Source organism: Pongo pygmaeus, chromosome 11, assembly GCF_028885625.2.
Source record: "Pongo pygmaeus isolate AG05252 chromosome 11, NHGRI_mPonPyg2-v2.0_pri, whole genome shotgun sequence".
In the NCBI taxonomy this organism is placed as follows: domain Eukaryota; kingdom Metazoa; phylum Chordata; class Mammalia; order Primates; family Hominidae; genus Pongo; species Pongo pygmaeus.
The window spans coordinates 53,830,214-53,846,462 of NC_072384.2; the positions used below are offsets into that span (position 1 = coordinate 53,830,214).

At 34.3% G+C, this 16,249-nt stretch overlaps 1 protein-coding gene across 7 annotated transcripts in view; it reads left to right on the forward strand.

Annotated features, from left to right (window-relative positions):
- GALNT13 (polypeptide N-acetylgalactosaminyltransferase 13) overlaps window positions 1–16,249 on the forward strand; it is a 585,401-nt gene that overhangs the window by 522,132 nt on the left and 47,020 nt on the right. For 3 of the 7 annotated variants that reach the window (XM_054478803.2, XM_063647481.1, XM_054478804.2), the window contains 2 exons: window positions 347–486; window positions 13,311–13,409. In XM_054478803.2, coding sequence (XP_054334778.1) covers window positions 347–486; window positions 13,311–13,409 — 239 coding nt within the window. The remainder of the gene's footprint in view (window positions 1–346; window positions 487–13,310; window positions 13,410–16,249) is intronic. The other 4 variants (XM_063647482.1, XM_063647484.1, XM_063647483.1 and 1 more) reach the window with 4 other exon arrangements.

A 16,249-nucleotide genomic window follows, 5' to 3' on the forward strand; every position in this document is an offset into this window, starting at 1 on the left:
TTTTTATTAAGGAGAAACAGACATATTACACAGCTCAGTTAAGCTTTGATTATGAGATACTAAATACCAATTTACATTTAGTTAATTAATTATTCAATCTAAGTAGTACAAGTACTTGGTGATAAATATTTGCATTTGAAAAGTCATAACCAATGGGAGAAGTGTTATTTATATCTATTTAATGTACTAATTCGATGGTAGTAAAAATCCAGTGTTATAGCAGCTGCATATGCAATTGAATTTGCTGGAATTATGAAGAAAAAAACTGATAGCAAAGTAAATGTAGTAAAACAGTACTAAAACAAAAATAGCACAAACTGATTTGTGTTTCTCTGAAAAATTCCAGGTGTTGTCAAAGTGGATTATGGAGATGTGTCAGTCAGAAAAACACTAAGAGAAAATCTGAAGTGTAAGCCCTTTTCTTGGTACCTAGAAAACATCTATCCGGACTCTCAGATCCCAAGACGTTATTACTCACTTGGTGAGGTATGAATTATTTATTTTGGTTAAGTTATAAATATATTTTGCAAATGGAGCAATTTCTAAGGAGCTCAGTATTTTTTATGTTATGAAAATGCTGTAAGGAATTTTTAATTAGATCTATTTTAAATAACTTCTCATATTTCAAGGACCATGAAGTCTTCATCATAAGGAATCATAAAAATGAGCAGAAATTTTAACATTGAACAAAAAAAAAATTTTTTTCAACAGTTCTAAAGCTTTTGGTCATTTACATTCTTAAAATTTACTGTGTACCCCAAACACCTTTGTTTATGTGGGTTACAACTATTATTAATATTTACTGTATTTAAATTAAAACTGAGAACTTTAAAACCCATTTTTTACTAATTAAACATTATATAATAAACAATTACATGTTAATGTAAGTAACATATTTTTGAAAACTTAATATATTTTTTCCAAGCAAAATCAAGTAATGATAAGAGAGTACCATTGATTGTATTTTTGTAAATTGCATTAATGTCTGGCTTAATAGAAGATAGCTGGATTGTCATATGTGCTTCGGTATTCCATCTATTGCTGCAATACAAGGCAGTCTATTACAATAGCCTCTAGAAAACTCTTGTGCACTCAGGATAATGTGAAAGTGAAAACTGCAAGTAATATCTTGGTACTATAACAAAAGTAGTATCGACTTTGTAGACACTCTGAGAACCATTGATCTGCACCATTCTTTTCTACGTATCTATTTTATCTTGAAATACAAAAATGACTTCATTATAACTATACAAATATGTATATAATGTATGTATAATATATATAATATATTCATACTATAGATAATTATATATAATATATTCCTGTATTCATCTCATAGATTGATGATTATATATAATATATTCCTATATATCGTATATATCTCAATTGCCCAAAACAAGAATTATATTTCCTTTATGAATTATATCCTCCATATTGAGAATTTTCCACTGAATAGGAATCAAAGCTACCTTAATATTGGTTGTGATTAAAGCATTTCAAGAGCAATAAATAGGCCGGGAGTGGTGGCTCACGCCTGTAATCCCAGCACTTTGGGAGGCCAAGGCAGGCGGATCACGAGGTCAGGAGATCGAGACCATCCTGGCTAACACAGTGAAACCCCGTCTCTACTAAAAATACAAAAAAAAAGACTTAGCCAGGCATGGTGGCAGGCGCCTGTAGTCCCAGCTACTCGGGAGGCTGAGGCAGGAGAATGGTGTGAACCCAGGAGGCGGAGCTTGCAGTGAGCCAAGATCACGCCACTGCACTCCAGCCTGGGCGACAGAGTGAGACTCCATCAAAAAAAAAAAAAAAAGGCAATAAATGTGCACTTAGGAAATAATTATCAAGTAAACATATTCTTAGATTTAAAATGCCATTGTTGTAGATCATAATGGTAGAATATCTGAAAATGTATATGGTTCAATCTAATACTTTTTTGGGTCATCTGCCTTAATGCTCTGTAACTTTATAAACATACCTTACTTACAATTAACTAGAAAAAATGAAAGAAAAAAAATACTTGAGGTGACTGGAGCCCTAGCTGAATCGTTTTTAATGACTGATTTAAGTGCCGTATTCATGCCTTATTGTCCAAGTCTCCACTTCCTCATTAGCCATGTAAATATCTCTCTATAGAGCTTGATTTACATATATTTAACTTTCATCTGAATAATGTAGTGAAAAATTTCATGTGTAATAACATTGATTTTACCACTTTCTAAGTGTATGACTTTAGTCACTTAGTCCTGTGCCTCAAAGTATTTTTTTGTTTGTTTTTATTGGAGAAGGGGGTATTGTTGCTATCATTTTCAAATATGTAACATCCTCAGGTTGGCACTGATCTCACAGGGATTTATATTTAATGCAGAAAATATACTACAGTGCTTTTTAAAATAGAACAGTCCTTGCATGTTAGTTATTATAAATCACTGAAGATCTCTGATAAAATATACCCTTATCACTTTATTGAAAATTTGTTTGAACATTCATGAACCTGACTATATCCTCAGAAGAAAGGAGTTTTTCTATTCTTATTATAAAATGTTTCTGTCACTGTTGTCAGTGGACCCAAATCATTAGTAAACATCGATTGCTTTATCTAAAAGTAGGAATGACCAAGGGCTATAACAGGACAGAAATGAGCAAAGAGGACTTTTGGAAATTCTCTGGGGCCACCAAGGTGACTCCTGAGAAAGACTCGGCTCTGTAACAGAACTAGATGTTTACTTCCAAGTTAAAAATCCAATTTTATGCTATCCTGCACTACATCAAGAAAACCTAATTCACTTTCTAAAATGTAAAAATAAAATATAGTGTGGGCAAATTCCTTTGTACAAACTACTGATTTCAAATTAGCTATCTTCTACAATGGATCAGGTGATCATATTTTAATCTGTAGAAATACTTTAGGAAAAGATTTTAAAGAAAGGAATTGAGACTTTCATAGCATCTAAAAGAGGCAGTATGGTGTATTGAAAACATTCCAGCCCCTGAAGTCAAGCATAGGAGGGTTCAAATCCTAGCCTTACAGCTTTCATTTCGAGTGGCATTAAGTATCCTCTCTACTACCTCTGTCAACAGAATAAAGATAATAATACTGGGTTATAGTGATGACTGAAGACATAAAACATCTAGCCCAATGCCTGGCAAGAATAGTAGCATACCAGTAGTTACAGTTATAATTATTATATCTACCATTTATTGATTTCCTATGCCAACAGTTATTCTAGGTGCTTTAGATAAATTACGTAGAAATTAGAACAACTTTCATGACTTGGGTTTTATTATCGCAGGGTTAATAAGGAAACTGACACACAGAAAGTTTATGTGCTTGGCCTATAGGTCACACAGCTAGTTAACTATTGAAGTTAGGATAAATTACGTGCTAGTCCAACACTAAGGCTCACTTTTTCTTATAACTAGAAGGAGAAATAGATGATTTTATTATATTTTAATCATTCAAAATATTTTTATTAAATAAGAGCATGAAGCTGAGTGTGTTGGCATGTGCCCGTGGTCACAGCTATTCAAGTGGCTGAGGCAGTAGTATGGCTTGAGCCCAGGAGTTCAAGACCAGCTGAGTAACATAGTGAGAATCCATCTCTATTTAATAAAAATAAAAAAAGAACTTGAGCTGTGTCTTAGTCCATTAGGGCTGCTATACAAAAATACCTTAGATTGGGTAATTTATAAATAATATAAATTTATTTCTCACAGTTCTGGAGATTAGGAAGTTCAAGATCAAGGTGCCAGCCGATTTAGTGTCTGGTAAAGGCTTCTAGGATGGCACATTATCGCTAAGTCCTCGTATGGAAAAAGAGGCAAATGATATATCCTCACATGGACAAAGGGGCAAGACAGCTCCTTTCAACCTCTTTTATAAGGGCACTAATCCCATTCATAAGGATGAAGCCCTCATGACTTAAACACTTCCCAAAACCCTCTACCTCTTGAATCTTCTGATTCATAGTTAGACATGTTATCTCTTGGGCCACTGGTCCTCTTGGCTGCACCTCTTAATACCACTACAATAGGGATTAGATTTCACCATGAATTTTGGATAAAGGCATTCAGACCATATCAAACTAAACCTTCCGTTATATGTTGAAAATACAAAGTCAAATAAGGAAAGACCTTTACTCTTAAGCCTTTCTACCAAAATAGGGATGCGGAGGTGGGTAGGGCAAGAGAGAGTCAAACAGGTAAAGAAATTCAGTAGAAGTAAAAGATGCCCTGCATGGGTTATATGGTAGAACGGCTGTTTAAAAAACCTGATACATTTAAGAGATAAATTAAGTTCTGTGCTTTCTGGAGTATTAATGTACTGTAGTTTTCCACTTTAAACTAGCCTTAAAGAAATGCAATCCAGCATCTGTTTCCATGGAAACAGAAGGACAAATTCACCAAGCACTGCCTCCTAATTCAATTTTGCATGGCCATGTATACATAATTTAAGATGGACATTTTGATAATGAGTTAGAGTTGAACTGTTAATGAACAACAGTCATTTACTAAAGCTTTTTCCTTCTTACTGCCTGTTATTAACCTTTATTGGAAAAATGTGAAAAGATAATCTTTCCTTATGTATAAGGCACTTTCTCTTAAATAATTAGAGTCCCAAAGCAATATCAGGTGTTCAAGCTACTTGCCATCAAAACAAGAACAATATTTCTTTGCAGTATATTCATTTGTACTTCTCACTGAATTTGAAATGAAATTGTGTGGCTTTAACAATTTATATATTTTTAACTTCAATGTTTTTCAAAGTCTATTTGATATTGCTGTATATTGGTGAATATAAATGTTTCCTTGTCAATTTCTTTTTATAACTTTCCTTGCTGTATTGGAATATATAGAGGCAAATATGGTATTCAGTTTCTCTATTATATACCATCACCAAAGTCAATAGTTATTGATATCAGATATCTGTATCTTAATTTATTTTATGTTTGCATCTTACTCAAGTAATTGAAATATTACTTTATCCAGCCCATGAGTTACATGCAGTTTCCAATGGGAAGTTAAAAGCTGTGCAATTGCTTTGAACTAAAACCTTTAAGTAAGTTAATGAAGCATGTGTGTTTTAGACTCAGTAAGCAGATCATAATGGAATAAGGAAGTTGAGCTCTTTGCAGCATTAAATTCTCTCTTAACTAGCCCTGAAGCTTATGTAGATTTAACATGCTGGGTTCTGATCTTGTAAATTTAAGTGTAAGATTGAAAGAAATGGCATTCTAAAATAGAATGTCTCAGCCCAAATTTTTGGGTTATGACAGGCTTTCTGAAAAAAAAAAAAAATACATTGTGAACTAAAATTGAACACAATCTGAGGGCAAATGAAGGAGATGAGGATTTCAGGAGCCAAGTGACAACTCTTGGTGCTTAAAATTTGCATTTGCGTGTTGCTTTGAAGATGTTTTGACATTAGCATATGCATTTTGTATTGTGTACTTAATCTCAGGATTTCTTTTTCCTCTTGTATCCTTTAGCCATAGTAAGTAGTTAAAGTTCTTGCATATATTGGTATTGTATTCCTTAAATATTGCTGAAGAGCAAATTTACGTAATGGAAAATAGACATCCATGAAGCTGCTAGGCTGCAGAGATTAAGGGTAATATCAGTTACTGCCAAATGCAGAAGCTAAAACGCTTTAAAGTTTACCCTTCCTGTTGGTAATCAGATCTATTTATAGATTCACAGTCTTCTTGGCCCTTTAATAGGATGACCAGCAAGAAAGCCTTATTTTAGGTGACTTATGTAAATGCGGACATTTTTCTGTTCATTTTATTTCCAAAATTCTTGGGGACTCAGTAGCTAATTTTTATCCCGGGGTTTCTGAATATGTGTATGTATAAGGAGAATATGTCACCCTTTATTGGATGGCTACCTTAAAGTATGTCGGGCTAGGTAACTCACCTGTGAACAAAGCGAGCTATTTTTATTACCTGAAAATATTGTATTTTTTTAACTTCATATTTCTAATAAACTAAAATTCATTCTAATTTTATTATATGTGTATTGGCACAAACAGCTGCAACAAACTATATGCCAGTTTGACATTTATTCAATTCTCTCAGGATTTTGGTTGTCACTGTTTTTGTTGTCCACCAAATAAATTAAATTGTTTATTTTTCTATGTTCTTTACTTTTTGGGGGAAGGGATTTCAGATATCAGATAATAATTATTTTTGAATCTCACAGTCATTAATCAAGGACCTTCTAAATCCAGTTCTGCATAAGTGAAGTCAACTTTAATTGTTTCAGTATACAGATTTTGTTCTCATCTTTCTGATTTATTCACAATTAGATTAAACAGAAAACATACCTTAAATGCGTATCCACAGGAGCAATCATATTATGGAAATATTAACATTAAGCTCTGGAATTCACTGCAAATGTGCTTATTTCTGTCTTTACAAAGAAAAGAGAAAACTAATGATGTTGACATTTGTAAAATAATGATAAAAAGTAACATGCAATTGAAGGATAAACATATGTTGGAGTAATTAAAGTAAAATAATGCTAGTTTAAGTTTAGACTGTCTTATCTTTAGAATGGATTTTCTATGAGTTTTTAAAATGCAAAGATTTGTGGTGGGGGCGTGGGCAGTATATATCTCCCTTTTGGAAATGGAATTCTCATTGCTACTTGCTTTTACATTCCAGCAGAGGGAGCAAAAGCTAATGAACAAATTATATAAGTGATAAAAACATTACTAATGATGCTGCAATGCACAGAAACATTTAGAAAAAGTCTTGCTGATTTCAAACATCAAAACACAAGTGGAAAAAATGCCCTCAAGTTTATGTCATTAAGAATTGTTTTCAAGCAATAAAAGATTATGTGTAAACATAGAAATCTCAAAGCAGACAGCCAATTAAAGTTAAAACTATCTTGGCCTTGTGCCATACATTCAAAGCTCTACCATATCATAAAGAATGAGTCAAAAGAGTTTACCAGATCCTAGAGCTACCAGTGTGCGCTACTATTTTGATTCAAGTTCTAGAACAGACTTTGTAAAGACTTTTTGGTGGATAAAGTTCTTTAGTTGTTGGTTGCTTTGATTTTTCTCAGGATTAATGACATGACCAAGCCATTGTTACTGTCAGGTAATACGGTACCAGTGACAAAATTGCATCTTTTCTGAAATTTCACTTCTTCCCTTGAACAACATTCTTTGTGAGTATATATTTGAGGTGTTCTTAGAGAAGTTCTGATTTTAAAATTATGCATGCTCATCCTAAATTTGATTATCCTTTACATTTCAAAAGATGAGATCCATACTTTCAACTCTCCCAAATGCTAGTATTGAGATACATGTTAAGATTTGTTTGTTGAGAATTGTTAGAAAACACCAGTGACCATTTTTGTATTTTGAAGACAATATAGCAGATGCCTACATGGTTGGGCTCGCTCACTCGGGAACAATTTATGTGCTTCTATCTGCCCCCTAGGTGTGCATGGCTTTAAAAAAAAATCTGAATATTATAGGCCTAGTGATAAAAAACCTTTCAGATTTTAGGCCAGGCATGGTGGCTTATGCCTGTAACCCAGCACGTTGGGAGGCCAAGGCAGGCGGATCACTTGAGATCAGGAGTTTGAGAGCAGCCTGGCCAGCATGGTAAAACCCTATCTCTACTACAAATGTAAAAATTAGGCAGTTGTGATGGAATTCCATGTCTGTAGTCCCAGCTACTTGAGAGACTGAGACATGAAAATCACTTGAACCTGGGAGTTGGAGGTTGCAGTGAGCCAAGATCACACTGCTGCACCCCATCCTGGGTGAAAGAGCTGGACTCCGTCTCAAAAAAACAAAAACAAAAAAAACCTTTCAGATATAGTCGCTATCCCAGGTGATATGTCCCTCTTATTTGTTTAAGATGGCAATTGATATTCTGATTTCCTGACACTCTGTCCTCCACACTGCTTATCTCTCAGGTCACCCTGGACATAGACAGAAATTATTTGCCTGACCTCAGCTCATCAGGATTGCACTAAGCATAAAGAATACTTTGTTTTTAGGCTTTTTGACCTCGTCCCCCAGGCCTAATACCAGGTTGCCTTTGTGTATCTTGTTTCATGTGTCTTCACCTGTTGTCTAGATAACCCCTGGTTAGCTCTGTTCAAGCATAACTGAGTCCTCCCTTGCTCCTTCCAGGCCTCCTTTCTAACAAACACTGCCTGCCTGTCTGGAAGTCAGGACTGGCAATTCCCAGACTCAATAGAATACCTTTACGTTTTGTTTTGGCAAATTAGTTAACCTCTTTGTATCTTAATGTTTTTGTTTGTAAAACGGGAGTAATAGGTTGGCACATACAATTCAAATAGTTTCTAATTTATATTATTATTATCATCATATTGGAGGTGGTAGTGGTTGTCTGTCTTTTCTCCCTGTGGCACGTTTCCTAAACCATTGACTCCTGTCTATTGTTATTCTCCCAGATTCTACATCCAGCCAGACTTGACTTTAGTTCCTATATTGTATCCACTTAGCACCTGGTGCATTCTGAAGGACAAGCAATATTACACATCCACAAACTACAAAACCACATTGAATGTGGAGTAGTTAGAATGTGCCAGAAATAGGATAGGCTTCTTTTCATGCAGTCCCCAAGATAAATCTATTCTGGAATTCTGGAAAAATTGGTGGCAGCGATGACATAATGTGTGAATCTCTGAATTTTGCCATTAAGACAGAAAACAACTAGGACAGCAAAACTTAAAAAAATGATAAGCAATTTTGACAACAAATATAGGTGGCAAAGTGTTCTCACAAATTCTCAAATATGAGCTGACATTGTCATGACCCACATGATACTACAATTTTTGCAGGAGACAACAGAGGAAAGCAATAAGGTATTTGATGGAAATGAGGTCAGGATAACACCCAATTTTCTAATAGATACTCATGAGAAATTGTTTCAGGCCAATTGGATAATAGTAGCTGAAAATGGGAGAAGTACTTTGCAGGTGAGCAAAAAAACTCCTCTCTAATATCTGAAGGGTCTGAACAGTCTGCATTCTGTGAATTCTTGAAACTCACTAGCTGAAGCTCCTTCTCAGAAGACACTTCAGGGAATAAAGCCCAACTAGAGTGGGAGGAAAAGGAAATGAATGGTCCAGATTAAAATGGGTGAGATAAATTGGGTCAGGAGGTCTCAAGAAATAGAAGGGTAATTTTTTTTAACACTTCAAAAACTACAGAAAAAGGTGTTCTATATTTGTGAAATTAGAAATGGTCTTTTGATCAATCGTTTCCCCTTAAAAGACTAGGAAAATTGATCTTATGCAAAAAAGGAAAGAAGGAAGGAAGAACAAAAGGAAGAGAGAAAAGAAAAACTAGAAAAGCATGACTGATGTAAGAAAAAGATAGTAAGAAGTAGAATGGTATCTCTGCAAACAATGCAAGCACACCAGTACTTTATGCTCATAAGACAGAGGAAAAGTGTAATCTAATATTTCAAAAGATGCTAAAATGAATGCTCTAAATGATAGAATATAGAAAAGAACAACATAAATTTAGAAAAACGGAAATGCGTGACTATAATGCAGGAAAGAATTAGAAATCAAAGACTAAATCATTTCAGAAATGAAGGCCAAACTTGTAAGAACACATGAGTGAATAATACCAAGAGAGCATGCCATAGAATTTTAGAAAAGAAAAAGGAGCAACTAAAAAAATAAAAATTGGAAACTAAATTGTTCAATTGAAAGTGACACATATAGAAGATAAGCAACAAGACCCAAAATATTAGGATTTCCTAAAGAGAAAAACCAATGAAACAAAATGAACATTAATAACTATAGGCAGGGTGCAGTGGCTCACACCTATAATCCCAGCACCTTGGGAAGATGCGGCTGGTGGATTACCTGAGGTCAGGATTTCGAGAACAGCCTGACCAATATGATGTAACCCCATCTGTTCTAAAAAAAAAAAAAAAAAAAAAAATTTGACCAGGTGTGACGGTGGGCGCCTGTAATCCCAGCTACTTGGGAAGCTGAGGCAGAGAATTGCCACCACTGCACTCCAGCCTGGGCGACAGAGTGAGACTCTGTCTCGAAAAATAAAATAATAACTATAATTCTGGGAAACTTTTCTGAAAATAGAATTGAAACGATATTGTGAAAAGGAACACTACATCCCTGTGAGAGTGATCCATAATGAGTAATGTCAAGATACATTGTAGTAAACCTCCCAAACTTAAAAGATAAAAAAATCAATTTGGCTTCCAGGGAAATAGATACTTGTAAGAATTAAGGGGGGAAAATCCCAGATTGTCATCAGAGTTTTCAAAGGAATCCTTTACCCTGGAAGTAAATGGAGTAACATTTAAAAGGTATTTAAGTTTGGTGAGCCATGGATTTTAGATCTATCAAAGTGATTTTCAAGTATAGCAGCCACAGATATAATTATCAACATGCAAGAACTCAAGACCATTGTTCCTGGTAAATAGAAATAGCATTTGCCCACTTGTTCAGGCCCAAAGCTTGGCATGTTTCTTGATGTCTTCATTTGTCTCATAACTCACATTCAATTCAGTGGAAAGTTCCAGTGGCTCTACCTTCAAAATATATCTGAAATTGGACCTTCCACCCCCATTGTTATTCTGTTCATCACCATCATCTCTTGCTGGCATGACTACAGTGGCCTTCTTCCTTGTTTTTCTGCTTCCAGTCTTTCCTCCCTCTAATCTGCTCTTTGCACAACAGCCACAATAAGCTACTATTATACCATGCCTATGCTAAAAATCTCATGATTCCTTACATGACTTAGTCTGGGATACCTCTCTAACCTGCCCCTTGCTCACTGCAGTGGTGGTACAAGCCTAGTCCATTATTTCACTCAGTACTGTCCAACTACAGGGAGCATCCATTTGCTGTTCCCCTGCCCAAAATGTCCTTCCATAGATGAAAATATGGTTGCTCTCCTCTTCATTAAACGTCTTTTCAAGTGTCTTTATTCCAGCTGACCTTTCCTTTCTAAAATAGTACCATCTCCTTCACTTTATCTACCCTTACTATGCTTTATATTTCTTCATGGGACTTCTTGATTTTCTGACATATTACAAATCTATTTATTTGTTGCTCTCTTCCCTTCTAAAACATAAGCTTTATGAAGGAAGAGACTGTGTTTATTTTGTTCCTTTCTGTCTCCTCAGCACCTCAGGTAGTGCCTGGTATGAGATATACATTTTCCTGATACTACTACTCAATTGAATAAATGAAATCATAAGAGGTGTTACATACTAAAACATTAAAGTGTTATCTTTTGTAAAAAATAGATCAATAATAGGTTGTTATTGAAGGCAAAATATTTTGGAGCCATTCTTAAAGGTTTTTCTTAATTTGTCAAAGAGTAATATGGCATGCATCTCCGATAAGTCCCTTTCCAATACCACTGTCAGAGTATGTACTAGGCTGAATATGGCTTTGAATTTTCTGCTTTCCAGCAAAGAGAGAAAGCCTTACAAACAATTCAAGCTGTAACCCCTGTAATTATTAATTAGTGCCTATTCAAGTACCATGCACCTAGCAGAGATTCTTCTAATCAGATTGCATACCTTACATCTAAAAATGAATTAGTCATTTTGTGAGATGTGTATTTCTCTAAGTATTATGGCATTATACTGTTCTACACTCTTTTAGGAAGCTAAATAGCAATAATGTATAATCTTATTATTTTCAAGAAATCTTCCTTTTATGAAAAGTCAATAAAATCTAATGTAAGGGATTTAAAAATAATTCAACTTACATAATTTGATCAGACTATGTGCAACCTACACCATCCTATTTACTACATCATACTACAATTTATCAATTGTTACTTTCCTTAATCCTCTCCAGCTGCAGGTCCTGAAAGGTCTTTTGCCTATAGGTTCAATCCCTTCTAGTGTCTGGACCACCTGAAATTAGATTGAGAATATATTTCAGCCCTAGATGAACTGGTACAGGTTTTGCTTCTAGAAGCCTGTGCCCTTTCCTTGTAATATTCAGTGTGTGTTTTGTCTTTTTTAATGGGTTGCTGCTCAGATTTTTTTATGAAAACACATATAACTCTGCAGTAAATCTCAGCCCCTTGAAATAGGGCTTGATGACTCTGTCCAGTTTTTTCTAACTTTTACCAAATGGGAATTCTGATCCATACTATTCTCAGTTATTGATGGGGGCCTTAATGCAAGTCATTTCCCCAACTCCAGGTACTAGTACTTGGCCATGAGGTTCTGCGCCACAGAAAAAGTGAATTGTATAAACTAAATTCATCCTCTATATGTTTATGTAATAAGTTTCTCGTCTTATTCATTAGCCAATGTGAGGAAACATGTACTCAGAGCACAGATAAGTAAATATATGTGTCCAATAATTCTACCAAGTGAACAGTAAAATATGCATGTCTATGGTTCAGAGACACAAACTTTCCAAAAGCAGAGTAGACAAGCATAAATACATACTTGGGGTTGAGACTAAATAAAAATCTGAAATATCCCATTTATTAGAAGATTTTTTTCTTTTTTGCATTCATTTGTTCTTGATTCAGTCAGATTAGTATCTTTAAAGTCAATTATTGGTTTTGTAATTACATTTGGCACAAATATGTATTAACTTTATGTTAATTATGGGACTAATGCCATGTTTGAATGTAAACCAAGAACTTTATGTCTGTAGTCAGCAATTCAATCTTGCTTTTGAGGAATTTGTAGTGTGAAATCACTGTTTAGCCTTGTAATAGCTTTCCTTAAGGTCAAGCACTTCCCAATAAGTTTGGCAGTAGGCATGAAAGAAGATGCATAAATATGTTTTACTCACAGATATAAAGAGTGCAATCTTTATTAACACACAGAATGGAACATACAGTAATGAAGCAACCTAAAAAGAACATAAATTTCAATATTTAGCCAATTTGTTTTTATTTCCTTCCATGCAGTAGTATAGGAGTTCAAGAATAGTCAATGGTTATTTGAGTGGAATATGAAAAGTGTGTCCTAATTTTTAGAGGATTTGGGGAAGAATTCCTAATTCATAATATGCAGCTGCTTCCTTATTCTATGATACTGTGCTATAAACAGGGAATGTCTCTTGATTAGATGCCAATGCCAATTCTGTTCAAAAACTTCAGGAGGAGTTTAGAAATGTATACAGGTTAAGAATGGATACAGAAAAAGACAAATATTTAAAGCAATATGTTTTTCTTGGAGAAATTTTCTTATGAAGTATTATTCAGTTAACAATAGACAGTAACATAAGAAGGATTTGATGACTTAAATAACTGTCTGATTTATGTTTTATCCCCCCCTTTTGTGTGTTTCCTTTAGATAAGAAATGTTGAAACCAATCAGTGTTTAGACAACATGGGCCGCAAGGAAAATGAAAAAGTGGGTATATTCAACTGTCATGGTATGGGAGGAAATCAGGTAAACTCTCCCTTTTTATCAGCTTCATATTTTAGAGGAAAAATATTGTTAAAACTATCAGTGGAGACCATGGCTCACATGTTAATAACTATAAACTGAGCTTAGTAAATAAATGTGCACTCAAATCTAGAACTAATTTGGCTATTTTATTATCCCAAGGATCTTAAATGAGAGCTGAAAAATTAAAAAGAGCAACACTTTCAGTGTGCCTACAGTTAATGAAGATATCCAAATATTTTAGACACATCTCATTTTATCATGTATTAGCAAATTAGGAGTACATTTTATTCTATTAACTGAATATATAAAATAATTCATCAACATCTGTGATGTTTTCCCAATGGTTATTATTATCCATTTCTTTTCAGATTTTTATGTATGTTATGATTTTTAAGAGCTTTTGAAGTTTAATAAAATGTTTAAGTATATAGTTCAGTGTTGAAAGCTGACTAAAAGTTTTAGACAACTTTTCTTGTGTGTGACAAGAGTTCTTGTGCTCTCCTTAAGCATTGGAAAATAGCTTTGCATGGTGGGCCACATGGAGGCTATTTGGCTGTGAGTCTTCAGGACCAGTGCTATTTTACTGCCATGGCCGCTTTGAGAGGTAGAATTTGAAGTTCCTGGGAACTATACCAACAAAGCAGACTTTGAGGTAGCTGATCCTCTGTAAACAAGTTATCTAGAGAAGTTTAGGAAAACCAGTTTTTTATCCAGAGGTAGAATTTCTGAGTTAGTGTGAACCGAGGTTGCAAAAGTTATCCTGTCCAGCACAATTATGGTTATATTTGTGTCAAGATTTATTACAAAAATAATTGTTGATTCTTATACCATAAAGAGGAAAATGAACTCTGTTGAGTTTTGGCGTACCATACTTCAAACAGGGCCTGTGTTATTCAATGGAGAACATTAGAAGGAAGTTTCTCCCTTAAAAATTCTTAATTTAAAAAAATCCTAATTAGTGTTCCAAACTGTCAATTTGAGCAAGAAAATATTTAAACCAAATTTCTAAATTACAGCATGGGAAATTGACCTTATGGAGGAAGAGGATAGAAACAACATAGGCAGACTAATAACAAAGCATTCAGAAATGATTCCATTTATTGTTTCACTGATTCATAATGAATGTGACGGGCCTCTACTGCCAAAAACCAATGAAGTCCTGATGAATTCAGCTGGAAACAACAAAATGCTTAACTATAAGAGGACTAAATGTGTGAGGGTTTAGTTTTCTCACATGATAAGAATTCTGACATTTGTTTAGGACCTCAATGATTTCATAAAGAAACCAAAAACTTTATATCTTTCCATTCTTTAGTGTTTAGAGTTAACTTTTATCATCAGCTGGTCAGAAGAGGACTACTGAAATTCCAGACATCATATCCACATTCAAGGCAGGAATGTCAAAGTCAGGGAAGAACTGCAATAGCTGTATCTGTTTTTCTTTTAGGAAAAACAAAAGCCTTCTTAGAGGCTCTACACGTCTCAGTGTATCTCTCTTTAGGTAAAAATGTGTTACTTGGACATCCCTAGTACAACAAAACACCGAATATTTAACCCCACACTCACAAGTAACTGCTTCTCACAGTCCATTTACCAAGATATTGGGGGGACATTTAGAAGTGCCAGCCATAATCTGTTTAAACAACTTATGGCAAAAAAAAATCAGCTAATTATCTGCTCCATAATGTCATACAGAATTTAAAGAAACACTACTTATGAAATCTCTCTCATTCTATTGCTTATGAAAATGAGAAAGGTACCCCAGATGAATTCTCTACATAGAATCATTACAGTGCCATATTAAAAATTACTTTATTCATCTACACATTTTCAAATACCCAGAAATAAGCTATCTCACTCTACTGCAAACTTCTTGTTGGCAGTCCTATATCTTACTCCTGTTTTCATACCCAGCACCTGCTAGTCTTGGGACATGGTAAGCACCTAATGAATACTAGGCAAGTAAATAGATGAAAAATTGTATGGTCAGAACAGTAGATTTGTACCTTAGAACTTTGTAGACATTGCCAAGGAATAATGAGCTGTTATTTTCATAGTAACTAAAAGTATATAAAAACAGCTCAGGGATTCATAAAGAAAGTGATCAAATAATAATAAGCATAAAATCTATCCCTACTTTTATTCTAATGTGCTCTACAAGATCAATTTAATAACAAGATAAAAATTAAAACCATTATTTTTCCATCTACGTACTTAATTGCACATACACACACTCACACACACACACACACACAAATGTTTTTGGAGCCCTTTTTGTTATAACACAAACAATGGAAACAATTCAGTATTTACCAAGAGGGGAATGGTTAAATAAAGCATGATATACACATAGTATAGAAAGCTGTATACCATCAAAATGACTGAGGGAGGTCTGCATGTGTGTCACTAGAACTTCAAAAGAGAAAAACAATCCAGACAACTTATTTTCAATAATCCCATTTATGAAAAAATGTAAACATTTTTCTATATATAGTATCTATATATTTTTATGGATGCTATGTAATCTACTACAAATCTATAAAAATCTGGAATATAGATTGTATCTAGCTAGTGGATATCTGGAAAGAAGACTGAGTTGGAAAAGAAATTTTCCTTTTTACCCCACATTTTTCTGCATACAGTAGTACATGTATTTCCTTCATAATTAAATAAGAATGGGGAAATTTAAACTATTGAGACTAGAAGAACATTGTTGTGTTGCATTACCCCAATCTGATTAATTGGGTAACCTATGGCAAGTTACATAATATTTTTGAGCTTTGATGTTGATTGTCCATAAAATGAACAAGAGATTTCACTCAAATTTTTTCTAACACTAG